This window comes from Saccostrea echinata, unplaced genomic scaffold, assembly GCF_033153115.1.
Source record: "Saccostrea echinata isolate AGI-Se365-2 ecotype Australia unplaced genomic scaffold, CSIRO_AGI_Sech_v1 ptg000001l, whole genome shotgun sequence".
Lineage (NCBI taxonomy): Eukaryota > Metazoa > Mollusca > Bivalvia > Ostreida > Ostreidae > Saccostrea > Saccostrea echinata.
In genome coordinates this window covers 16,624,941-16,652,329 of record NW_026889750.1, presented here as the reverse complement: position 1 = coordinate 16,652,329, position 27,389 = coordinate 16,624,941, and the positions used below count along the sequence as shown (strand labels likewise).

Genomic DNA, 27,389 nt, shown 5'->3' with positions numbered 1-27,389 from the left:
GATTTTCACATGATGATAGAGGCAGCCATTTCTGCAAAGCTAGGTGATATTTACTTTCGTAAAAAATATCGGACTTGATATTCTTAAAGGATACATTATCATTGAAAAAATATTGATGTCTTATGAAGAAAAACAATTTGGTTTAATCCTAATTCTTGGTTAGCACTTTTGTTTACATTAGTTACTGCATAACTTGTGATACTTCCGGTCGAAACCGAAAGCGGAAAAATGCCCAAAAGTGATGGGAAATCATCCTCTATAAATACAAACAAAAATGATTCTTTAAAGCAAACAACAATGGGAAATTTTTTTTCAGGGAGCAAACCTGCGAAGAAACCGAGTGTATGTTTTTATCACTGTCAATAAGAAAGTCAGTCAGTGTCATTGTTAACCTGTGAACCATTTTGCAGAGATAAGATTAAGATTACTAAGATATGTTTGAGGTTTTAAAACAGAAACACGTCATGTCATTTCCAAGAAAGCCCAAAGAAAGTAAAAATGAAATTATAATTTTCCTCCTAAATCGAAAGCATGTTAATTGCTCAGTATATTTAAATGTGAATCAATATCTAACAACCCGACCCTTGGCAATATTGTTTATTTCTTTTATATGACCATACTAATGTAATGCAAGACAATTTATATTGTCCACTACCCTTGCCCAATTTTACTAGCAGTAAACACTGTAGTATTTAACAGTGATACTATCTAAGTAAAATCCCTCCTTTCAAGTGCTGATGTATATTTATATATGACGCTTTTAAGTTCAAGAACTATTTGATCTCCAGGATTATAATTATATCATGTCATTGCAGATGAAAAAAAAGAAAAGTGTTCTTGATGATGAATCATCATATTTTACAAGTTACCGCAGGAATGATTTAGAACAATACAGACTTGGATATCCAGTAAGTTAAATTTTGTTTTCATGAAAAGAGACACAGTCATATACATAAAATACATGATTATACTGTCTTGAAAATATAAGCAATATTTGGGCAAGGGTAAGAAAACTTGATAGAGGGCAAGGCTAACTGGGCCCTCTTTGAGTGCTCAAACCAAGCCCAAGTATTGTTTATATATCAAGTTCACAGTTATTATGTATTTTGTTTATCCTGCAATATAGTTTTCCATTTCAGCTCTAAAATGAGCTATTTTCAACAAATTGGGCACAGCTCAGCAGTTGAAACTATGATGCCATGGCGTAAACAATGCAATTTAGATGATGTCACAATGCTTTTAGTCATTGAAATGCACGAGGCTATATTAGCTTTGGTTTATTGGAATACCTTTATGCAGTCAATGCAAGGAGTGGTTGTAGTATAAATTACACTATCTGGAACAGCTGCAGATGATTTTTACTTGATGCAGAATTTAATTTTATGGTTTTGTCCAAAAATTATCATACTGCAGATATTGAATATATCGTTATAAATACATCACCAATTTAATATCAAAATAAAAATTTTGTAAACAGAAAAAGGCTCTTGTGCCACAAAATTAAATTCTGCATCAAGTAAAAATACTTGTACCTGCATGTCTTTGAACTTTAAAAAGTTTTGAATTTGGTGTTTGAATCACAAAAACTTAATTTGCTTTATGAAGTCTGCAAGGAAAGTTTTCTCTTTTGTCAACACTGTTTGACTAAACTCTCATAAATCATAATGGTATCTTTTTTCCTAATTAAAAAAAAAAGAAATACTGTACGTTACACTGTAATTACATTACATTGCATGTAATTTGTTTGATTTACTCTACTTTTTTGGGAGGTATACTTGTATATTAATATGTTCAACTTTTCAGGGTAAAAAGGATAACAAGAAATTGCAAGACAACATGAAGTTCTACAAAAATGAAATGAAGTCTTACCCAGATGGTAAAGTATATTGCCTGAAAATGCTACTACGTTTAATATATGGCAGAACTTTTGAAGAGAAGCAAGGCCACTTTCAGTCTGGGGATGAGTGAACATGGCCACAAAATGTACTGTAGAATGACAAGTCAAAATATTTTAACCAACTGAATGACACTGAAAACAGAGGCCTATAAGGGCCGTAATGCTCACAAGAATCAATTTTTTCTTCTTGACAATAAAGAATGTATAATTGAAACCCCTTATTGTGGACCTAAAAGTTAATGCATTTTAATAACTTAAACATAAATGTACAGTATGATTGTATCAATGAAATATGGAGATAACGAATGGCAATCAAGCTCAAAAGTACATTGAAACAATACAAATCTGGAGCAGAGCAAACACGGACCTCTAAAAATCATCAGAGCTGGGATCGGGTGCCATAGAGGAGTAAGCATCCCCTGTCAACCAGTTACACCTGCCGTTTGCTCATTGTCATGATCAGGAAATGGAAAAGTCTGTAGACAATTCAGTGTTTAAATAATGGCTCAACAATTAGTACGAAAAATGTCAATCAGCATTCAACTTAATGATAGATTGTATTTGCTGACAAGGTCATTGTATCAACCATAGAACTTGCGAAATGATGAATTTTCACCTTTTTGAGAGAGGCCAATTCCTCAGTGTTGGCTTTCGCAGGTGAGTTAAGGCTAGGTAAAGAATTTCTATGCAAATAAACTAATTAAAATGCCTAAGGATTATATCTATTATACACAGAAAGTTAAAACTTATTGTCTAATACATACTTGGTACCCACGATATGAGATAGCCAGTACACATTATGACATCATACTATGACGTCTTTGTTCTTTACTACATGAGATTATAGTGGACATCAACAAAAATGGTTTGGCGCAAGGGCATGCTCTATTTTATTTAACTGAAACAAGGTATATTTAGAAGCAAAATATTCCAAAGTTTGTTGGTACTGCTGCACAAATATTAACAGCTCAGTTGAATAATTTCTATTTGTAAAGTTTTAAGTTGAATAAGGGTAAAAATGTACAGTCCGGTATAAGTTTCCTCAAATTCCAAGCAAATGAGAAAATGCCTAGGATTTATGCAGCAGTTTTATTAATCTATAGAATATTCTTCTTAGCATTATACAATTTTTATGTAAAAATAAATAGGGTAATCCCTTGTGCCGAAGCTGTTTTGTTGATGTATTTTATTACCTCCAGTAGGTAAGATCAGTGATGTCATAATATGACGTCATAATGTGTACTTGCTAAGACATATCGTGGGTACTAAATATGTATAAGAAATGAAATCAAAACTTTCTCTGAATAATAAATTTACCTCTTATGCCTTTTTATAAGCTCATTTGCATAGAAACACCTATATCTAGCGGTAACTCACATGCGTTAATCTCGTTAAGTGTTTCTTCTCCATTTCATTTTTTTAATCATATACTTTCTTTAGGCATGTATATCATAGCTGTTTCATTCAAGCTGCAATACCATCTAAATTTCACTAGTCTGCAATATTGACAGGGCTGCAAAATACTGTTATATTGTTGTAAAATGTGTTTGCTTGTTTTGTAGGTGACTTCATAGATAATATTCACAAAAATTGGTGGGGAGATTATGAGAGGCTTGAGAGGCATCATGGTTATGTACAATGGTAATTTATTTAACTTTAAAATGTACCAGCAATAAATGAAATTTATAGACATTCAGACTACATGTATATATATTAAGTTAGCCATGCAGTTTTATGCTTGCATTCTCATTGTATTTACATTCCACATTTCATTTTTCATACAAACTACTAGGTATATACAAATAGACTACTTGTATTTCATGCTAATTTTGTGTGAAATGTGACATGAAGAACTGAAAAATAATCATATAATTTTTATATAGAGCTTTTTTCTCCCAACAGGTTGTTTCCAATTAGAGAAACTGGGATGAATTTCCATGCACAAGAACTACAAATGTTTGAAATTGAGGTTTGTATGAAAGATCAGAGTTTCTGTCAATGATGAAAATATTGACATGCCAAAAATATAGTACTGCACTAATAAAATACAATATGGAATTTATTTTGTGAGGTTATGATTAATATTTACAAGAAATTAGGTGACATAAGTCATGATAGATATTTAATCGCTGCAGAAAATAATGGATGACCCAAAGGCTTTTGCTCGGGTGCTGAAATCATATGAGATGATGTTGGATTTCTATGGAATGAAATTGGATGAAAAGACAGGACAAGTTAGCAGAGCTAAAAACTGGAAAGCAAGATTTAGTCACCTAAATAGGTAAATTTTTTATTTGACTTAGATATAGTTATGTAAAGAAAGTGTATTCTTTATTGATAGGTAAAAGAATAAAAGAGTAAGAAATTATTTTAGAGAATTCTTAGATATGGTATATTTAGATCTACACTCCATATTTGCATTAAACCTTTTCCATATACTTGGAACATACCACCCCGGTATTTTCATCTGGAACATGTATCATTCTGAAAACTTACAAGAGTTACCTTTCTTTCTCCTGCAAACCAAGAACAGCTCAAGGTTATGATGAATGTAAAACATATTTTGAAGCTAGCTTTTAACATTTATGTGTCTAAGTGATGTAAAGAAGACCTGTCTTTCAAATTATAAAGCAGAATTTCCTAAGAAGCTCCTCAGTCTGTATCATCTTAGTATCAATATGTCTCTGTCAGTGTTCTGGTAAAACAGGATTTCTTATTACTTTTAAGTTGTATTATTATCAATACATGTACTGCGAAATTACTAATTTTCATGGGGGTTTATTTTTGTTGTTTTTGAGGTATATAGAGACCCATAAATTCATGGCTTCTACAAAATGTAAAATTTTATACACATTCTATAACAATTCAGCATTTCTTTAACCATGAAATCAAATCTCCCAAGAACCAAATTTGTTTTCCCCTCAACCCACTAAAATTTGACCCCATAAAAATATGTGCATTTCCAGTATTTTGTAACATATCAAAGTCTGTTCTTATATTTATAAGATGGATGTACAGTATATACACACTGTACATATACAGCTGATTTTTCATAAGCTAGTGCTTGGAAAACTCCTACATTCTGACTCATTAGACATGCACCCCTGAACCTGGTGAAAAAGTCATTTCTTTAAGTGAATTTTTCTTCCTCCAGAATTAAATGTATATTCTGAAGTAACTATAGCAAAGACTTAATATATCAAAGGCTGTTAAAATTCAATTACACTGCAAGTTTCAGTCAAAAGACTCAAGTACAGATAGTGTTTTCCCAAAGAACAGGCTAACCACCAAATTGACCATTTCAAATGATAAAAATGTTGCTTTGAAATAAAAGAAATTAAAATTTAATTGTAAGGTCCACAGAGATTTGTCATAAACATCAACCCAAAGCCTGTAACAATTGATCTCTTACCCTTTACTTTGAAATAAAGGTAAAACACTACAGACAGGAACTTCTTGAGGGCTTAATTAGCAACAGTTCCATTTCTTAAGCTATTGCATGTGTGATTATATTGTTAGACTTGTTGTGGATGTTAGGGTCGCACTATTTTAGGAAGAAGTGCATTTATTGTCCCCCGCTTTCATGAAAGCACAGAGGCATTAAATCTCATTTGTCTGTCTGTCAATCAGTCTGTCACAAAAACTTTAACCTTGGCCATAACTTTTGAGATAGGTTTTACGTCATATTTCACATTTGCATTATCTATGACAAGGCATTTCTGAGTATACTATAATTTTTGACCTGATAACCTTGACCTTGAAGTTTGATCTCATTTTCAAAAATTTTAACTTGGACATAGCTTTTGCATGAGAAAGATAGGATTTTCATACATTTCAGATGTGCATCACAGGTGCTTGTTGACAGGACCCCATCCCCACCACCACCACCACCCACCCTGTGATATGCATTACCTATGACAAGACCTTCCAAATGTACTGTGATTTTTGACCTGATGACCTTGACCTTCAAGTGTGATCTACTTTAAAAAAAATTTAACCTTGGCCATAATTTTCACACCAGAATATTATAACATCAAGAAGTATAAAAAGTATAGAACTTGTTTCAGTATGATGGATAGACAACACAGTTACAATATGCTGTAGATCACTGCACTTCAACCAATAACACCTGAAAACTAGGGACCACAATTCTCTGAATTTGCTTGTTAGCTCCATCAATTGAATAGGACAAGGATTTGTCAAAACTCCTGCATAATACCTAGTAACCCTTTGTTATAAATATATTGTTTTACTTTAAAGGGTCAAGCCCGCTTCCAAGAGGCAATAATCAAGAAAAGGCAAAAATAGGGTGGGGTCATTAAAAAATTTTCTTCTCAAGAACCCATGTGTCAGAAAAGGTGAAACTCATGTGGAAGCTTCCTTAGAAAGTGTTGATTCTAAATTGTTCAAATCGTGACCCCAGCGGTAAGGGGATCAAAGTTCTACATTACAATAATATAAAAGAAAAATCTTTAGAAACCTTCTTCTCAAGAACTGAACCACTAGGCCATACAAGGTGAAACTTGTGTGGAAGCATAGATTATAAATTGTTCATATCATAACCCCTGGGGTAGGATGGGGCCACAATAAGGGGTCAAAGTTTAAAATTAATTAAAAATATATAAGAAAAATCTTTAAAAATCTTCTTCTCGAGAGCTACTGGAATAGAAAAGATGAAACGTGAATGTTTCTAGACATAAATATAGATTGTAAATTCTTCAAATCATGGACCCCAAGGTTAGGGTGGGGCCACTATAATAGATCAATTTTTTACATTGAAATTCATAAGAAAAAAATCTTCTTATCAAGAACCATTGGACCAAAAGTGAAACTTATGTGAAGGCTTCCCAAGGTAGTGTAGATTCTTAACTGTTCAACACATGGCCCTGGGGGTAGGGTTGGGCCACAAAAGGGGATAAAAGTTTTGCATGGAACTATCTAAGATTTTTTTTAAAAGTCTTCTTAAGAAACAAAAAAGAACCATCAATTTGCAAACATTCCCATATTATGTGAATTAAGTTATTTTTTTAATTTTGGATCCCAGGTTAGAGTTGGCTATAAACTCTGGATCAAATTTTACATTATGCATGTACAGGAAGAGAACTTTCTTCTCCGTATAACTGCAAGGCCATGTTATCATGTTGATACTGAAGCATCCCCATGGTGTGTGGATTCAGAGACCCCGTAAAATAGGGTGGGCCAATAATATGGGTTCACAATTTTTCAAGGGAATATAAAAATCTGAAGAAGAGCAGCAGGGCTAAAGTAAATAAGTGAGCATTGTGGCCCACGGGCCTCTTGTTCTTGATTCCTTATAAATTTGTAAACAGTGTCATGGGCGAAAAAAAATGAGTCCATGGATTTTCTACCTAATTTAAAATTGACAACACTTGGCCTTTTAAAAAGCAATAAACAGCAAAATCCACATTGCGCATTTTTCACCCCTCAGTCATTTATCAAAGCCGTAATTCATTTTGATGAAATCTGATAAAACGTGGATCAAACAGAGCATTATGTAACCACCATTTAGAAGCATTATGCTGTAAATTGCCATCAAAGACGTCAATAACCCAAACAGGTTTCAGATAGTCATACAGAATAACCTTAGAGAGACCCGAAATTTGACTGGAATTTAAGAAATTTGGCCTACGCAACCAATGTTATACTCATGAGTACAATGTTTCCTCCTAAAGCTTATCTAACCAACTTGCAGGAGAGACCCAATGTCACGTAATACTTCACATAGTTCTCATGATCTACTTGTGTGAAGTTCAATAAACGCAAATCACATAATCAACTTTATCCGTGATACTCTGCTATTTGTCAATCAGTGCTGAGACGCTTAATCTATGTTTTGATGCAAGTTCTGAGCAACCCTACAGAAGCAGTGTAAAAGAGAACCACTTCTCACCTAGTCCCCATAAATAAGGCTACCTGGAGAGTTACAGCCTTTGGAATGTTAAAATCACCCAACAAATTCTTTAAATTAGACCCCAGTTATTTCGTGTGGTGACTATATAGATAGGGAATTTTAGAGAAAAAAAAATAAATGATGTAAAATGAAGGTAAATTCTTTTAAGGAGCAAGATAAGGACACAAATCAGGAAACTAATTTCTTAAATACCAGGGATTTAACTTTGTAACGTTTGGACTGTGGTCCAAATGTATGAGTATGCAAATTAAAACTGGAGATTTACTGATTGGCTATTGCTCTTTGCATTTTTCTTTTTATTAAATTTCTTTTTAAATTTTTTCCCTCTTAGCCAAAATTTTCATTCCTCAAAGCCTCTGTGTAAATCAATAAAAGTACCTAAACATGCATGTAGATGCTAAAAACAAACTAGGGACAGTCTTCACTGCAAACAGCTTTACTGAGTTGCTGATGTACATGTACATTTGTAGTTTAGTTTGTTTATTTTCTGTCTTTGCATTTAAAACTTAGTTTGATGATCCCCTTCTTAGCTCACCCTAGTTGATGAAGGCTCTAATGAGCTTTTCCAATCAAAAAAGTGTTTGATATCCATCTGTTTGTGTGTATTGTTTCATTTGTCGTCTGTCAATAACTTTTCCCACTTTTGACTTCTTCTCCAGAACCATTTGGCCAATTTTAACCAAATTTGGTACAAAGTATTCTTGATTGAAGGGAATTTAATTTGAAAATAGATCAGATGGAGAGCCATACCCTTCTTCAAGGGGAGATAATGAAGAAATAGAGTTAGGTCATTATAAAATCCACAACGACAGAAAAGATAAAATTTGGGTGTAAGTTTCCTTAAAGAGTCTAGATTATATTGTGGCTACTGGTATCTAGGTAAAAATCTCCATTGAACATCTTTTCAGAAATCTCAATAAATCATCTTCTCAAGAGAGCAGGGGTGCAGATTGTCAAGTTATTAAAATGCAACTCATGTAGATCTATCCAAGTTTGTTCGAACCATATGACCTTAGGAACTAAGTTGGGGGCACAAATAGGGGACAAAGCTTTAAACAGAAATATATTGACATTCAGAAGAAAAAGAAGACTACACTTTGTAAAGTCAACATCTAGCCTCAGTATACTACAGTAAAAACTGTTTAATCCGACACCTGTGCAATCCATTTCACTGTGAATTCTGACCATTATTTTTCATGCCTACTTTTAAATAACTATTTTTCATGTTCTCTACACTTGGCAGTCCGACACCTAACTACTGTCTATTCCAACACAAAATTTGTGTCTCATTGCTGTTAGATTAGACAGGTTTCATTGTGTAAATTAAAGTTGTTGAAATCATATTAGACTTTTATTTGTAGATGACCATAAGAGATTTCATTTATTTACATCTGCATACATCTACAAATTCATTTGACAGGAAGACAATGGTGCTAAGATGGTTTTCTAGAAGCTCATTAAATTTTGTCACTATAAGCCCCCTCCCCTTGGGGGGGGGGGGGGGGGGGGGTGATGATAAAAAATTAAAACCTGCTGGTATCAGTGATACTTTGAAAAATAGTCACTTTTTAATTTACTTGCATTCAAGTAGTATCAAAGCAGAATTTGACTCTGTTTTAGTAAATACTGAGTGTGTAAATTAAAATACTTTAGTGATGGCTGTAGCAGCTTGCAAGTCTCTGTATGTAGTTGCAGTCTGTCACATTCCTTATACACATCCTGATGTATCAATGCTTGGTTACATGGAACTCATTTGGATATTTCTATTGCAGTGCATAGTGACATCACTTAAATAATCTTTAGACTTTCTAAAACCGGTTCCTTTCAAAAACAGATTACATGTTCCTTAGTTGTCAAAGCATTGCATAAGTAAGTTAGCTTTTAAACCCCCTGCATTACATGATTGGACCATATTTTCATCCAAATTCCTCCGATTGGTTTCAATGTCAAAGTGTACATTCCTGAAGTGTTTAGAACCATTTTTGGAACTCATTCTAATTACTAGTCTTGTTTTTGTTCAGAATTAGGTTATCCTAGAAAAAAACTTAAGATATTGAAGACAAAATCTGGAACTACTGTAAATTGTACACAATTTATTATTAAAAGTTATTAATACATGCCCCCCCCCCCCCCAAAAAAAAAAAAAAAAAAACAGAAACAAATCTACAGATTTATTCCTGGCTTTGACTGTATGATTTTATAATATGTCCTTTAATAAAGATCATAATTCAGAAGATTGTTTTGAATATAATGAAAATTAACATTGCAAGTGATTTTATTCTTATACAGAAATTAGATTCCAAATCTTTAGCTGGTATACAGTCTCTACATATCATTGCCAAGTCAATGTTTTGATCGAGACATTCTGTAATAATAAATGAAGATAACAATACAGTAGAATTCATTTGATAAAAGGTCTGCAAATTGTAGGCTAAACACATTGCCTAGTGACCTTGAACTTTTAGGTGTATAACCTAGATTCAAGGTCCTGACACCTTACATGCTATAAGTTTATGGGTAACAACATACCTATATGTAAAGTCTAAATTCATACCAGTGAGAGATATTTATAGCCCTAACAACTTTTAAAATAATTCATTGCCAAATGATTTTAACTCAGAAATGATCTTGAGTCAATGTCATGACACACCTTCATAAATAAGCAATTGCGCGGTAGCATACAAAGCTTATTCCAGTGAAGGGTTTCAAAATATATATAATTGTGCAAAAATGATGCAGTGACGTAGCATGTTTTTGAAAGTGGGGGGGGGGGGGGGCAACCCGAGGAAAAAATTTTCAACATACCTGAAAAAACTTGACAAGCAAAAGAAAAAAAAAAGGAAAATTGTGCAAACTCGACAATCCTATTTGGGGGGGGGGGGGAGATTCCAACTTCTTTTAGTACCAATTTTTTTACTCAAACACTGCATTCCCCTTATATTATTCTTATTTGACAATACTGCAACCAAAAGTGGGGGCCAACCGGACTTTCAATGAACATTTCCTATAGAAAAACTTATGTCTGAAAAAAAAAGCGGGGGGGGGGGGGCATCCCCCCCCCCCCGATACTACGTGCCTGTGATGCTAGTATATGACAGACAAACAAATAGGGAATTATGGCAAAAGAGATATTTCACCACCTAGTTGGGAGGGGTGGGTGGATGGGTCAAATGTTAAATCATGTACGGGTAATTACATGTAAATCTTGCATCCTACGTCGTCTTGTTTTCAAGTGATACAACTTGGTCAGACCCCAATTTTCCAATGCACTAAATGTCCCTAAAGGTTTCTCATGTCTTGTGTATTTAAAAGTTGCACATAGTGAACACTTTTTGCAGCATTGTAGCATTCTTTTACATACAGATAAATACTACTGGTATATCTATTATGAAGGAAACCTTTAATTTAAATGTTTGTGCTTTAAAGCACAAGGCATGATTTTAACACCCTCCAAAGAAATATACCCTTACAGATCAGGGTGTTTTTTGTCGTGAAAATTCCACTGTATCTTTAAAATAAATTATGTACCACCCAATCATTTAGAAATTTAACCCCGTTCTGTAACCTGGCATTTCACAGAAATATTCCACATTGTCAGAGCTGTTGATATGCCCTTTGATTTATGCACTTTTGATGTTTCGTTTTTTTAAGTGCAAAATACAACAAACGTTTTTAATACCTGGAAAAGTTCTGCTTTGAAGTCTAGCGCCCCAACGTGACTGTGCCCTCCCTAAGTGTTATTTAAAGGACTACAAGACAGATAATCGACCTTCCAATGTTGGGTGGATCTTTTCCATACATACAGGTGTATAGAACCAAACTTTGTTACTATGTTTACTTTTAATTAACGTTTTTCGTGATTTGTCATGTTTCTAGGTGCATTGTGATAACAGAGACTTTCAGTGAACTACCGATGACTGTGTATTTTTTATTATATTTTGGCATTATTCCCGTCTTACGATACATGCAGGCTTCAAACTTCGCCATACATTTAGTTAAAGATAAAACAAGTGTACAGGAAAAGATGCTCTCCGTGTGAAATATGTAGATTAATATTTGAATGACAAAATTTTAAAGCAAAAATACCTTTTATTGAAATCTTTCGCCTTTATTATGATATGGATAGAAGTACTGGGATAATATGCATGTTTAGGGGCAATTTATCTCCTGCATCGCGATAGCTTGGCGAGTGGTCGTCACCCTCGGACCCTTATAAAGGTGTAAATTCAATATTTATACATGATTAGAAGTATCTCCCTGTCACACTTAGGGTGACAAATGAACAGTCGTCTGGAAGAACGATAAACTTTCTCCTTCCCTTTTCCCCCCGTGTCTTGTTGATTTCTTGCAATACCACAGTCTCTTGTTTCTCAGCTTTCGAAATAGGCGCCATTATTTGAATTAATCATGATTTACAGTGACGTCTATTATTTTATGAGCCCCAGGAAAAACAAAAACAATTAGACTTACGAAGACAAATATTCGGCACTAATCTGTAGTATGGACAACAAGAGGCCCATGGGCCACATCGCTCACCTGAGTAACTTTGGCCATGCTGTCCTTACCAGATTTCCCCCCCCCCTTGTAATACCTATTGTGGCCCCGCCCTACCCCGGGGGGTCCTGTTTGAACAATTTAGAATCTACATTACCCAAGGATGCTTCCACATAAGTTTCAGCTTTTCTGGCCAAGTGGTTCTTGAGAAGAAGATTTTTAAAGATTTTTCCTATATATTTCAATGTAAAACTTGGATTCCCTATTGTGGCCCCGCCCTACCTCCGGGGGTCATGATTTTAACAATTTAGAATCTACATTATCCCAGGATGCTTCCATATAAGTTTCAGCTTTTCTGGCCCAGTGGATCTTGAGAAGAAGATTTTTAAAGATTTATTCCTCTATATGTCAATGTAAAACTTGGATTCCCTATTGTGGCCCTGCCCTACACCCGGGGGTCATGATTTTAACAATTTAGAATCTATACTATCCCAGGATGCTTCCATGTAAGTTTCAGCTTTTCTGGCCCAGTGGTTCTTGAGAAGAAGATTTTTAAAGATTAATTCCTTTACATGTCAATGTAAAACTTGGATTCCCTATTGTGGCCCTGCCCTACACCCGGGGGTCATGATTTTAACAATTTAGAATCTATACTATCCCAGGATGCTTCCACGTAAGTTTCAGCTTTTCTGGCCCAGTGGTTCTTGAGAAGAAGATTTTTAAAGATTTTTCCTATATATTTCAATGTAAAACTTGGATTCCCTATTGTGGCCCCGCCCTACCCCCGGGGGTCATGATTTTAACAATTTAGAATCTACACTACCCAAGGATGCTTCCACATAAGTTTCAGCTTTTCTGGCCCAGTGGTTCTTGAGAAGAAGATTTTTAAAGATTTTTCCTATATATTTCAATGTAAAACTTGGATTCCCTATTGTGGCCCCGCCCTATCCCCAGGGGTCATGATTTTAACAATTTAGAATCTACACTACCCAAGGATGCTTCCACATAAGTTTCAGCTTTTCTGTCCCAGTGGTTCTTGAGAAGAAGATTTTTAAAGATTTTTCCTATATATTGCAGTGTAAAACTTGGATTCCCTATTGTGGCCCCGCCCTACCCCCAGGGGTCATGATTTTAACAATTTAGAATCTATACTATCCAAGGATGCTTCCACATAAGTTTCAGCTTTTCTGGCCCAGTGGTTCTTGAGAAGAAGATTTTTAAAGATTTATTCCTCTATATGTCAATGTAAAACTTGGATTCCCTATTGTGGCCCCGCCCTACCCCCGGGGGTCATGATTTTAACAATTTAGAATCTATACTATCCCAGGATGCTTCCACGTAAGTTTCAGCTTTTCTGGCCCAGTGGTTCTTGAGAAGAAGATTTTAAAAGATTTTTCCTATATATTTCAATGTAAAACTTGGATTCCCTATTGTGGCCCCGCCCTACCCCCGGGGGTCATGATTTTAACAATTTAGAATCTACATTACCCAAGGATGCTTCCACATAAGTTTCAGCTTTTCTGGCCCAGTGGTTCTTGAGAAGAAGATTTTTAAAGATTTTTCCTATATATTTCAATGTAAAACTTGGATTCCCTATTGTGGCCCCGCCCTACCCCCGGGGGTCATGATTTTAAGAATTTAGAATCTATACTATCCCAGAATGCTTCCACGTAAGTTTCAGCTTTTCTGGCCCAGTGGTTCTTGAGAAGAAGATTTTTAAAGATTTTTCCTATATATTTCAATGTAAAATTTGGATTCCCTATTGTGGCCCCGCCCTACCCCCGGGGGTCATGATTTTAACAATTTAGAATCTACACTACCCAAGGATGCTTCCACATAAGTTTCAGCTTTTCTGGCCCAGTGGTTCTTGAGAAGAAGATTTTTTAATGACCCCACCCTAATTTTGTCTTTTCTTGATTATCTCCCCTTGTAAGGGGACTTGGCCCTTTATTTTAACAATTTAAACTCCCCATCACTCAGGGATACTTTGTACCAAGTTTGGTTAAAATTGGCCCAGTGGTTCTTGAGAAGAAGTTGAAAATGTGAAAAGTTTACAGACGGACGGACGGACAGACGGACAGACGGACGGACGGACGACGGACAACGGGTGATCAGAAAAGCTCACTTGAGCTTTCAGCTCAGGTGAGCTAAAAAGTATACAAAACGGAGATCGTTTACTGTCAAATGGCTTTGCATACTTTGAGAGAGCTTTTCATTTTCAGTAGTTACTGCTTGTAGGGTATATTATGTAAAATATAAATATGAATTCAAATTGTCTTCAAAAAAGTGTACACAAAATTTTTGACCAGTTACCTGTTTACTGAATTAATGATTTAGATGTAATTTTCTTAAGTAATAGTGATTTAAAATAAAGGACACGGATTATACATGGTATCCAGTACATGTTCGTATAATTTTTCTTTTCAGAAAGAAATTTAAATGGATATAGATCATATCATGAAGTTGCTTATTTCAGTGAACGCAGAGTTTGAATGACTTTGACTTTAATTTTTGTCACGGCAAGTGTTATCCATAGGTAGAGAAAAAGTCACCTTTTTCCACACAATTTGTCATTTGCTTGAAAGGTTGTACCTTAAAAATAACATCAATAGGAGTTAATGCAAAAAACGAACAAATGGTTATGTATTAGGGTATTGAACTATCTCCTGTTTGCTTCTGTTGACGAAAGAGTTGTTTACATGCTTAGATAGAGGCTACAATTCTTTAACTTGATATATACTTTCCAAAGACATGTAGATGGCAACAAAACCTTGTGTAAAAGCTAAACGGATAGGTAAACACGACAAAACTAGCTTATCAACAATGATAAAACACCAATTTACACCTCTTTGATGACTAACCTTTTTTATATAGAAAGTCAACCTTAGTTATCGTAGGAATCGTGTCGAGGCAATAACTGGCTAACCTTTCATGCAATTTGAAAAAAAAGGCAAAACGATCCCTGTAACTTGGCAATGCTGAAAGGTGTATACTCTGATCATAAGCCTTCTTTTGCTGCTAGTTCGTATTAACAAAGTAATTTTTATTTGGTCAATATGAAATTCATGTAGTTATGTTATTTTTTTTTTTTTTTTTTTTTGAATAAGGATAGATAGCTGGCATTACATGTACAGTGTTCTTTACCTTTATTTATTAACTAAGATATCTTGAATAATTTCGTCGAAGCAGACCTAGCCAGCTGTTTTACACATCTACGTATACAGCAGAGGTGACACTGAAATCTCACGGAAATTGGACAAATGAAGCTGCAAGTTAATTTTATTTCAAACTCCCCTAGAACATGTATTTCAAGTTCATGATTGGGTCTGCTACCAAAAGAAATAAAGCATAAGATATATACCTCATAAGTAAAATGCCTTTCGGGTTACTCAGATCAATAAGATAACCTGATAAATCCGTAAGTGTTCAATATTCAATAATAGTTATCTGATGTATTTGTTTAATCAGTGCAGGATTTACTGTCGTTGCACTACTATGTGGGAGAGGGAATTTAAGGGCCTCTTCAACATATTCAAACAACCTCTTCAGAAATTCCTTTCCAAGTGCACAACCAGTTGTAGCGTTTGGGTTTTTGATATCTAATCAGTATCTAATGTAGCTTCTGACGATTTTATCCTTTTATTTTGGCATCTATATGTTTAAGATTCAACAGGACTTCACCTTGATGTACAACAGGTGTACTGGAGAAATTTATGATAATTACGAATTAATGTCAGATTAAGGGTGGGGAGTTGTGTTTAGCTCGTGGGGGAACTGCATTTTTACAATGTACTTGATCGGCACAAAATGGCAAGATAATAATATACTGCATAGATATGAAAAAGTATGTCAAAATTGCATTTTATGTGTATGACCTTGAATCTGGATCATTCCCAGATTTAGTGTGCTATTATTTGCAATGCTTGCAAATTTTTTGCCAATAAAAGTTAATGCACCCTATACTGCGAACACTTTGGCCAACATGAGAATTGCGTTGTCTGCTAGATAGTTAAGGAACCTGATAACCATTTTCACTCAAATAAAGCTAATAAACACTAGAAATATTAATGAAACTTTTTTTTGTCTTTGCAGATCGTACCATAACTATTTAAGGATTACCAGGATTTTGAAGTTTCTAGGAGAATTTGGTTATGAACATTACAAACGTCCGTTTGTGGAGTTTACTTTGCAGGAGGCAATGGAGCACGAGACGTTAGAAAATACATTAGAAAGCTGTGTTCGCTACTGGCTAGAGACCATCAAAAGTGAGGAAGATCGCGAGCAACTGAAAGATTACATCAGAAAGATGGAGGCAGGTTACAACTCCCCGGATGATGAAACAAACGGAAAAGAGTTAGTGTCAAGTGCAAAGGTAGATAAAATGGTGGAGAAATCCTTAGAAAACCAGAAAGAGGTGGAAAAAAGAAAGTTAGAGGACGAGTCAGGCGAGGATATCGATGAGGCTTCCAACGAGGAATGGAAGAAAAAGGAGGAAAAAATGAAAAGAAATTCACAGAAAGAGGAAAAGGAAAGATTAGGAATAGATTCAGAGGAAACAAAGGGAAAGGAGGGTACGGGGGCTGAGATGAGTGATAAGGAAAAGGGTGACGTGGCAGCATTATTGAAAGCTGAAGAAAAGATGATGGAAGGCAAAAAAGACCCAAAAAATGAGACCGACATGGAAACAGACAATGTAGATGATCAAGGCAGTAAAATGGATACGAGTTAACCCGCATGTTGTTAAGAGAATTCACAAAAGATTTGCTGCCGTATATAAATTACGCCTAAAGTTGAAATAACGAGGGTTAATTTATACGTATTAATTGTTAATTATTAATTATAATAATTAATTTCAAATAAAATACACTGTAGTTGCAAAAACTTGCACATTAGTAAATGGTCCAAATTGCAGTGATGCAGATGTTCATAACAATCTAATTCATTCATGCATTTGTTGGCATATTATTTGTTAATGTGTATGAACATCTCATTAAATTAGAAAAGAGACTCATGTGTGAATTTGAGGACAAGACATAAGTCAGGATGAAACGGTACCTTTCAGTCGATTGAATGGTTACCGAAAGTTTTCGGAAGGTGGCAGAATGGCAGAGCTCTGTCATTGATTCAGTCACCTCTCATTGAAGTCAGTGGCAGTTTTATCACTACTAGTATATATTTTATAAATATAAATATGCCATCGACAACTTCTTTTCGTCGATGTACTTGTTAAGAGTTATTTTATCGAAAGTGTCTTTGAAAGGGGTTAACTTTTCTGTCACAAATGGATGAAATAATTTTACCTTTTATTTAAGTAAATATCTTTATTTTTTTTTCAATTTTCTTGAGGTCTATTACTCTTCTTCATTTCAATGCTAATATTACTTACGAATGTTTAGAGGTAATTTAAAGAAGCTTCCGATGCTCAGAGGCAACTTGAAGTTTTGAAGAAATGTCATCTGTACCTACGAAGCATCGAGTCTTTATATTCATGTAGAGGACAAGAAGATGCCAAAAATGTCTGCTTTGCATATCAAAATACTAGGTAGTAGCTATAGACATATTTTTTGCATATTCATAATTACATTCAATTGATTAGCTTTTTTTTTTTGGGGGGGGGGGGGCTCATCTGCTACAGTAGATTCTTATCAGTTCCCATATGTTTGAAAATTTTATTTGTATTTATGAATGGGACAGTTTTAGATATTCATATTAATTCATACGTTCAAACCTGAAACTAATAAAAATAATAGATTACTCTCTGGTTTTGCATCGGTTGTCTGTCTGTCGCACAATGTGTCTGTTCAATAACTTAGCAAGACTTGTAGGAATTCAACTTAATGGTGTAATGGGTCAGATTCAAGGCCAAGGTCATTTAATTTTGTTGTTTGAAATCATGATTAAAAACCTTAACTGGAATTGAATCATATGCCTTTGCCTTAGGCATGCACTTGACGTTAATTTTAAACTTTTTCTTTATAAGGAAAAAATCCCATTCCGTACGATAATAAATCATTACAGTATTGATTTTTTACTTATGAAGAGAATGTTTTAAACATCAAGTGCCTGTGGTTGTTGCACAAGATGTACAGGAGAGTCGTGTTTATCTTTAAGGTCAAGGTAACTTAATTTTGATCACCCTGAAATTGTGCACTGAGCTTTAATGATTTTTAGGTCACCTTAACCACTCAAGTGACCTATTGCTATCCGTTTTCGTCCGTCGGTCGTAAACTTTTGAACATTTTCAGCTTCTTTTCATAAACACTTTAACTATTTTAACCAATTCTGGTATAGAGCATCTTTGGACAAAAGGGGAGGAGGAAAAATTTTGAATTTCTGGTCCTGCCCGCTGGGGTCGAGGGTTGGGGCCAAAAACCATAAAAATCAATGCAATTTTTCAAAAATCTTCTTTTTACTATTGGACGCCAAGCAGTCAAAACCTTTAGCATGATTATAACAAGCAATGAAACTTTTATTAAAATTGTGAAATTCATATCCCCAGGGCCAGGGTTCTGGAGTTAGGTTGGGGCTCTATTGATCATATTATAATAGTGAAAATATATTAATTCTTTGAAAAGCTTCTTCTCCCACCCTGTATATAAAGCAGTCAAACTAAGTGCATGGTTTTGATGAGCAAGGATGACTCTTCCAAAACTGTGATGAGCAAAATTGTGAAATTCATGGCCCCTGGGTCAGAGGTTTTGGTTAATTTTAGGACGGGATTCTACTGATCATATAGTGAAAATGCATAAATTCTTTAAAATCGTTTCTACCCCTGGATATTAGTGGACAAACTAAATCCATGGTTATGATCAGCAAGGATGCCTCCTTCTTCAAAAGTTCAAAATTTTTCAGGGCGGGACTTTATTGATCATTTAGTAAAATGTATAAAACCTCTAAAAATCTTCTTCTCTGCCCCTGCATACATGTATTAGCAGACAACTAAATGCAACGGTGCCTCTTCCAAAATTGTGAAATTCATTCCCTGGGTCAGAGTTTCTGGTTTCAGGGCGGTAATCTATTGATCATGGAGTGAAAATGCATTAATGCTTTGATAATCTCCCGCTATCCTGCTGGGCAGCTGTGCAAATGGAAAAGATCAAATATTGCAACGTTTGACACGTCATATATCATCATAAGTAGATTTATTGTGGATTATTTTAAGATATGATCAATATTTTCAACCTTCAAACAAATTCTTCAAAAGTAAATGTTGATCTTTGCTTTTTTATGTCATAGTTGTTTTTTAATTCGATATTTATTTAATTTCATTATTTATTTGATGTTGGTTGCTCTAATTTTTAATTGCTCACTTGTAATATGGTTCGTTTTGCTTCTACCTGAAGGTACTTTCTGACCCAGTTCTAAACATTAGGTGATTTATTTTATTAGTAAACATAAAACACTGCATTACAAGGGAAGGGAGGGTGTTTGGGGTTATAGTGACTACACATCGTGACCACTTTCAGTCTGATGTTTTACCATGCCCTAGTATGAAGTTGTGCCCAGCCTTTGCGCAAACAATGACGAAGTGTTTGTATCTGCATAGAGTCGGGGCAAGAATTAGCTTCAAAAACGTCAAACTGCACTATCCATGTTTAGTTTGGCGGCAATAGTACAAGATCAACGGATATGAGGTTAATGGTTAAAGTCAACTGGTCTTGGAGACCATAAGGAACAAAGGTATGAGATTAAATGGTTACGTACACATATTTGTTTGATTAAAGGTAATGTTGTGATAAGTTTACGCAATTTCTACAACGAAATCCAGTTATCGCCTTCTATATGAAGAGACTTGTCACAGTTTTAAAAGGCTGTGGAACCGATTTAGAAGTCTCGACAAATATTTGGCCACGAGTGAAAATAAATTTTTTGAATTGTTATTGGCTGCTAATGCACTTGAAAAATGTTTCACACAGAAAATGAAATTGTATGAAGATCTCACCATTAAACTCAGGGACGTAGTTTGTTTGGGTTTTTTTTTTTTTTTTTGAAAATGGGGGAGGGGAGTCAGGAAAATTATTTGACAACTTACCTAAAAAAATCTTTGACAAGTAAAAAATAATAATAAAAATATACAGTGTAAACAAAGGTAAAAATGTCGCAATCTTGAAAACCTATTCATTACTGTGTATGGGGGGGGGGGTGTTTCCAATTTGACTATACTGCTGGGGGGGGGGGGGGGGAAACGCCCTTTCAATGAACATTGTCAAGGTAAAAGGTCCAAGGTTTCAAGGTTTGGAGAAAAAGGTGTCCCCCCGACAGGTCCGTTTAAACGACTTAAAAAGTAAGGGGGGCACACACACACACACACCCAAATCTGCCAAACAAAAAAATTGAAAAAAAAAAGTAATTAACCGTCCAAATCCTGGAATATGCCACTTCTCGACTTTACTGCAACAAAAATGGGGGGGGGGGGCAACCAGCATATGAAGGAAATTTTATATAGCAAAATACTATACTCAGAAAATGACCCCCCCCCCCCCCCCGCGTTCCACGGGTCTGCCCGATACTTCGGGTCTGTAGCTTGTAAAATTATGACATTGATGTTTATTGACTTTTGGACACTGGAAAATACAGACAGTACGTGCAGCTCAAAGCTTAAAATAAAAGAAATATTTACGCTATTTTTCATACACTGAATTTTGCATCATGATCTTAGTCTAGTCTACTTGTGTACCAACTCTTACAGAAATCAGACCAAACTGGTGGAGGAGTAGCATTTTTGGAAGATTTCACAGAAATTTCTATTTTTAGTAACCATTGCAACATCTTTTGTCAAAATCAAAAACCAACATAAAAGTTAGTAAAGTGAGTTTTGTACAGACTCTGAGAATACTATGTTGCCAAATTTGTTTCTGTCCATCCTTTTTTTTTTATTATATGACTGAATATCATACAGAAATCAACTAAATCAGCTTTATAAAAAAATCATTTATTTTGATAATCTTCTATAACCAAACCCTTTTCTCTGTGTTGTCATGACTTACCAAAGAAGCTTAATGTTTTTCTTCCTTTCAATCAAACAAATCAAAAATTCAACATCAAATTAATACAAAATATAGTTGTACAAAGGAATTTAAGAATAGAATCACAATTATATTTAGTTTATACTGTCAAGAAAATTATTTCTTTAATCTAATTTTACTTCAGTAATGTATGATAAGCATGCATTTAAATTCATGTCGAGTACATTTTAGTTATTTGGTCTGTTTCAATAATTTGTTTATTTCCTGTTGGATCTGTTCTGCTGATAATGTATTATTAGGATCCCCCTGGTTATTAGCACCCCTCTTTTCTGCATTATTGTCTATACTTGCTGAATCTTCTCGTTTGCTTTCACTGTTTGTGTTTGAAGTCAAGTCTTGCAGTTCCTCCATCAGTTTGTCAAAGCTCCCGGATTTTGTGCCATCTTTAATATCTGCCTCCCTTGTCTCTTTATCTTCACCTGATTCCATATTTGTTGCTTCATTTGATGCCCCCCTTGTAATTTTCTCCTCCTCATCTCTTGCATCTTCTTCTGTTACCTCATTGTCTTCTGCATCCCTTCTGTTCTCATCATTGTCATCCTCCTCTGCATTTCTTATCTCGATGTTATTATTTTCCATTCCTTCAAAATCAATATCCTCATCATCATTTTCATTTACATCCCGTAATGTTTCATCCTGAATGTCTTCATCACTTATGTCTTCATCTCCTATTTCATCCTCAATTTCACGTTTTTCCATTCGGACATCAGAAACATCTCTTTTTTTAATATCATTTTGCTCAACATAATCATCAGAACTCATCCCGGCATCACTTCTTTTTGATTGACCACTTACATCAATATCTACATCCTCATCATCATCATCAACCTCTACTCCAGCAGTTTCTCTTTTATCTTCATTGTTGTCATCAGATCCATCATCATCATCTTTTCTTTTCTCTAAATCATCATCATCTTCATCATCCCTTTTCTCTAAATCTTCATCATCATCTTCATCACCTCTTTTCTCTAAATCTTCATCATCATCTTCATCACCTCTTTTCTCTAAATCATCATCATCATCATCATCATCATCATCAATATCCCTGTTCTCTAAATCATCTTCATCATCATCAGCATCCCTTTTCTCTGAATCATCTTCATCATCATCAGCACCCTTTTCATCTAAATCATCATCATCAACAGCATCCCTTTCATCTAAATCATCATCATCATCAGCAGCATCCCTTTTCTCTAAATCATCTTCATCATCATCAGCATCCCTTTTCTCTAAATCTTCTTCATTATCATCAGCATCCCTTTTCTCTAGATCATCATCATCTTCCTCAGCATCCCTTTTCTCTAGATCATCATCATCTTCATCATCACCTCTTTTCTCTAGATCATCATCATCTTCATCATCGTCTCTTTTTTCTAAATCATCATCATCATCATCAATATCCCTCTTCTCTATATCATCATCACCATCATCATCATTTATTTTTTCTACATCCTCCTGCACTTCTCTTTTTAGGATTTCACTAGAGTTTCCTTTTGCTGAATCCAAATCTTCATCATCATCGTCCAAGTTTCTGCGTTGTACATGATCCTCTGGTGCTTCATCTATTTTACTGTCCTGAAAAATATTGTGTGTTAAAGATTTTAATCATTGCACTGAGTTAAATTCAATTATATGTAAGAGGTGCGATAGGAAAGAGAAGTTTTCCCCTTCTCCATCCTACCCCCCCCCCCCTTTCACCCCCTTACCCTCTTCTATGTCAATTATTCCCTTTTTCCACTTTCACTCTACCCCATTTTCTTCTAGAGAGATGATTTCAATGACAAAAAGTAGAAGTGTTATCAAAGTTTTTAAATACATGGTATTTTATAAAATTATGGAAAATCTAACATCAATTTTTTATTTTCTAAACATAAAATGTAATCCTTCTTGAACTTTTGAGTGTCTCAGTCATGTGGTCAAAAATAAGTTATTAAACCAAAGTTTTAAAAAGCTGAAACAACTAAGCCATGATTTATGTTACTAATGTTGGGTTCTCTTTCCTTTCCTTAAGGATATTTGCTCCACAGCCAGGAACGATGACTCTTAAAATTATTTAATTAAAAAATGTCTCAAAATGAAGTTTAAAATTGAAATCTTCTCATGCAACAATTTTCATTTCATGCATCTCAATATGAATCCAGGTTCTTTGAAACCATAAAAAGGGTCTTGTTAAAAGTTGACATTTGTACTCCATAAAAGTACAAAAATAAATACATTTTTAGAGTTATCAAATTTCCTTTAATCTAGCCTTAAATACCAAATGTTTATTATTATCATATGTAATTAAAACTGATCTGTGATGTCTCAATGATAGCACAAGCTTTTTAAACTATATACTTTATAACAATTGCAGTAAATAGAAGAACTAAAGAACCTTATAAATATTTTAAAAAAAAAACATGCAATTTTTGATAAAAGCCTGGATACCTATAGTTTTTTTTTACCCTAAAATGTATTTGAGTTGCGTCAAGCGAAAAGGGACCTTCGTGACAAAATTTTCGAAAATAGGTTTTTGACCGTTTCTGAAAGAGCTAATTTTTCTGAATATTTTGACACCAAATTTTTTATTATATACCTTTTAAATTCTAATTAAAACTCTAAAACAAAATCAATGCAATGTTAACAAGATGACGCTATAAAACGTTGAATAACGTCACAAAACGTCATTGATAATTGGAACGTCATTACTAAATCATCCTTTTGTATTGACTAGAAATTACTTTTTCTAGATGTTTTTAAAAGTTTTTTTCTTTCAATATCTAAGAACAAATTTTAGTATTTATATGATTGTATACATTGTAAAATAGTGATAATATTAAGGTTGAAGAAAAAAAAATATCTATAATTATGTACATTTATATAGAAGTAATAAAGGTAGTAGTTAATTTTCAAGGAATATATTCAATTTCGACATTATCTCACCTTTTTTTCTACATCATCAACATAACCATGCTTCAATCTCTAGAAAATTTTTATTTGAAAGGATCCTTGACAAGGGAACAGACCGCTGACAATACAAAACCAAACAAGTTTCTACTCTGAAATCATTTCGCCTTGGCATTCGTAACAACACGGCCATTTTCCTCGAGTTATTATTCACGGAAATGACCGAGTAGTACGATTGCTTGCAAAGGGGTAAATGAATATTTGACATCACTGTTAATGCTCGCAAAGGGGTAAATGAATATCTGACATCACTGTTAATGTAGTGATTGATCCCGGTCAAGGTATTATTTCTCTTTCGCTATAATCACCAAATCCACCTCCACAAAAACAAACCCTTATTTTTGAAAAATTACCAGAAAATCTATAAATTGACGAGATTATACATTTTTTGGGGGACAGTTATAGGCGTGTCTATTTTTATTAACATATGTATTACGCAAATATATTTTTGTTTTGCTTTATCGTATGAATATTTTTTATTGGCAAACGCACAAATGAAACGTCACGTCTTTGAAGCGCTATTGTGACGTAATTACGTTTATGTCACGAAGGTCCCTTTTCGCTTGACGCAACTCATTTGTTGATCAATTGTCAATTAGAAAATGCATAGTGCGTGCTTTTGTTTGGGTTTCCTGAAAATATATTTAAGATTTGATAATTTTTCCCTATGTTTAACTATATAATGATGAACTTTGAAGAAATACCATGGGTAAAATCAGATTATTCTGAGAGCTCAGGGACATTTTTGTGAGCATTTTCAAGTAATCAACCCCTGATTTTCAGAACCTCAGGATTGAACTATCTAAAGTTAATATTTCCTTTTTAGTACACCCGAGCTGTAAGCTCATGTTAGTATTTCTGAGTCGGGATGAGGACACAATTTGTCTTGAGAATAAGGGGAGAAGATTAGCAGACCAAGGCTTCGCAGGTGAGTGTTGTGGTGCATGGGCCTCTTGTTTATTCTATTTTATTCTTCTGAGAGAAAAAAAAATACTCTTAGCATAAATCAGACAAAGGAAGTAGTAAAAAAATAAAAAACAAAATTTTCATTGCAAAAGGCTTATTAAAAAAATCAAACTTTTTTTCTGTTAAATATTTAAACCTATTTCATCTATACATTTTTTTAGTACACTAAAGGCAACTTTCAATTATCTCCCTTTGACCATCTCTGTATGAGGAGCTGGCTGTGAGTAACCAAAGATATTCAATTTAGCTCAGTTATCATTTTGTACAATTCGGTTGTTATTGATTGGTACATTTGAAACAGATTTCATGTACCTAAACATACTTAATTATATCTTGAGATTATATATTAGGAATATTTTTTTAAAAAATCTTTTAAGGAAATTTTACATATTTTCTACACACCTCTTCTGCTATTTTGTCTTCATGGTCCATAGGAAATAACTCTGAACTTCTTTTTTCGCGTACGAAATCTGCAAAAAAAAAAAAAAATTAAGATAATAATAAATAATGCCAGTATTTATAGTAGAAAACGTTTATTTTTGTAATCAGATTGGCATTTTGGTTAATTATTACCAGAAAATATTATCACTACAGGTGCATACTGACTGATACTCTACAGGATATTTCACACACACCCCGTCCTCCCTTGAGTTGTGTGTACACAGAAAACCTGAACTCCCTCTCAATATAAGGTGTTGGTTTCAGGGAAAAAATTTTCCCTGACCTCTACCAAATTTTTGTCCACAATCACACCGCCACCCCCCCCCCCAACTCCAACCCCCCTCCCCCTTTCCGCTTTACGAGGCAAAAAAAAATAGGTCTAGAATAAAGCTAGATAAAGCCACTCTTTGCAAAAGTTGATTCCCTTTGCAGAGTCAACCAAAAGGTCAATGGATTGATTGATTGCTTGATTGTATGTTGTTTTTCACTCATACATGTATAGAGACGTCAAAGGTCAATGGAAAAAAACATCGTTTCTCTTCTTTATACCTGTCAAAAATTTGGGCATGCTTTGATAAATTCACTGTGTTTAATTTTTTTTCTTTCAATGTATGGGTAACACCACTCTGACGCAATCAAAATACCTGGGGCAGTCAAAATATAAAATCCAACAATTATTTTTAAGTCAAATGACAAGATTACAACTTGAAAGTTACAAAGGTCAATGTCGGAATTCTAGTACGGTGTTTTCCCCGAAAGATGGCGGCCAAGGGACATAAGTATTTAAAAGTGTGGATTCAACTACATTGTAATCATGGCCGTAGGAACCGGGGTTACGGGGGCCACCCCCCCCCCCAATAATTTTACCGATATAGATCTATATAGATTACTAAAGAAAACATAGCTACTGTATCCATATGCCCCCTCAATAAAAACGTCTGATGACTTTTTTTCTTTTTTTTTTTTTTTTTGCTTGTCAAGGAATTTTTGGTAGTTGATAGTGCCCCCTTCAACTGAAAATGTATGGTTGTGCCCCCCCCCCCAACTGAAATTGCTTCTTACGGGCCTGGTAATACTGTAATCTTTAAGTTTAATTTTAAAAGCTGTAGCTGTCAAGAGGTGTATGAACGTAATACAAACTATCATTTTGTTAAATTTAAATAAAGAATATATTGTACTTCTTTATAGAAGTACAATGGCTTTCATAATGGGGCCCTTATCATTCATGATTTCGACATCTGTTTCAATTTTACTTACCATCGGAAGACTTCTGCTCGACATTTCCTTTTTCAAAAGGCGCTGCATAAACAGCAAAAATGATCACACATGCTACAATATATGCAATATTGTAAGACGAATTCATCTTTATCTCAAATCTGTGCAAAGCAAATAATTCGTCCACATAGAACGTCACAAACGATAATATGACGTCATAAATTGCACTCGATTTCCCGGTCTTTGGAGTTGAGCAAAAAGATAAAACTAGTAGGATGAACTGCTTTCTAATTAATTTTGTTGAGTCTGATATATTGTTTTAAAAAATAAAACGAATATTTCCATACATGTTTACAAAAACTTTATCTTTTGCTTAAACGATTTAGATAATTTTCGAATTACATCCCTTGTCCGTGAAAGAGAGAAGAAAAACCGAGTCAAGGGAAATAACTCTAATAAACCCTTTGTTTTG

At 34.4% G+C, this 27,389-nt stretch overlaps 2 protein-coding genes across 3 annotated transcripts; one reads left to right on the top strand and one right to left on the bottom strand.

Moving 5' to 3' along the window:
- Nucleotides 1-206: 206 nt before the first annotated feature.
- LOC133191878 (opioid growth factor receptor-like protein 1) lies at nucleotides 207-17,247 on the top strand. Its single transcript, XM_061327660.1, has 7 exons — nucleotides 207-342; nucleotides 816-908; nucleotides 1,804-1,876; nucleotides 3,460-3,538; nucleotides 3,800-3,866; nucleotides 4,033-4,178; nucleotides 16,416-17,247. The coding sequence occupies exons 1-7, from the start codon at nucleotides 229-231 to the stop codon at nucleotides 17,050-17,052; spliced, it is 1,209 nt and encodes a 402-aa protein (XP_061183644.1). The 5' UTR covers nucleotides 207-228; the 3' UTR covers nucleotides 17,053-17,247.
- Nucleotides 17,248-21,239: 3,992 nt separating this feature from the next.
- LOC133185903 (serine-aspartate repeat-containing protein F-like) lies at nucleotides 21,240-27,099 on the bottom strand. 2 transcript variants are annotated; one of them, XM_061321205.1, is made up of 4 exons: nucleotides 26,960-27,099; nucleotides 25,664-25,731; nucleotides 22,345-22,924; nucleotides 21,240-22,194 (listed from the first exon to the last, which is right to left on the bottom strand). In XM_061321205.1, exons 1-4 carry the CDS (start codon nucleotides 27,063-27,065, stop codon nucleotides 21,521-21,523), a joined length of 1,428 nt encoding a protein of 475 aa, XP_061177189.1. In that variant the 5' UTR covers nucleotides 27,066-27,099; the 3' UTR covers nucleotides 21,240-21,520. The 2 variants fall into 2 exon arrangements, with proteins under 2 accessions (XP_061177189.1, XP_061177183.1); XM_061321199.1 differs by having other exon boundaries at nucleotides 21,240-22,924.
- Between the last annotated feature and the right edge of the window lie 290 nt (nucleotides 27,100-27,389).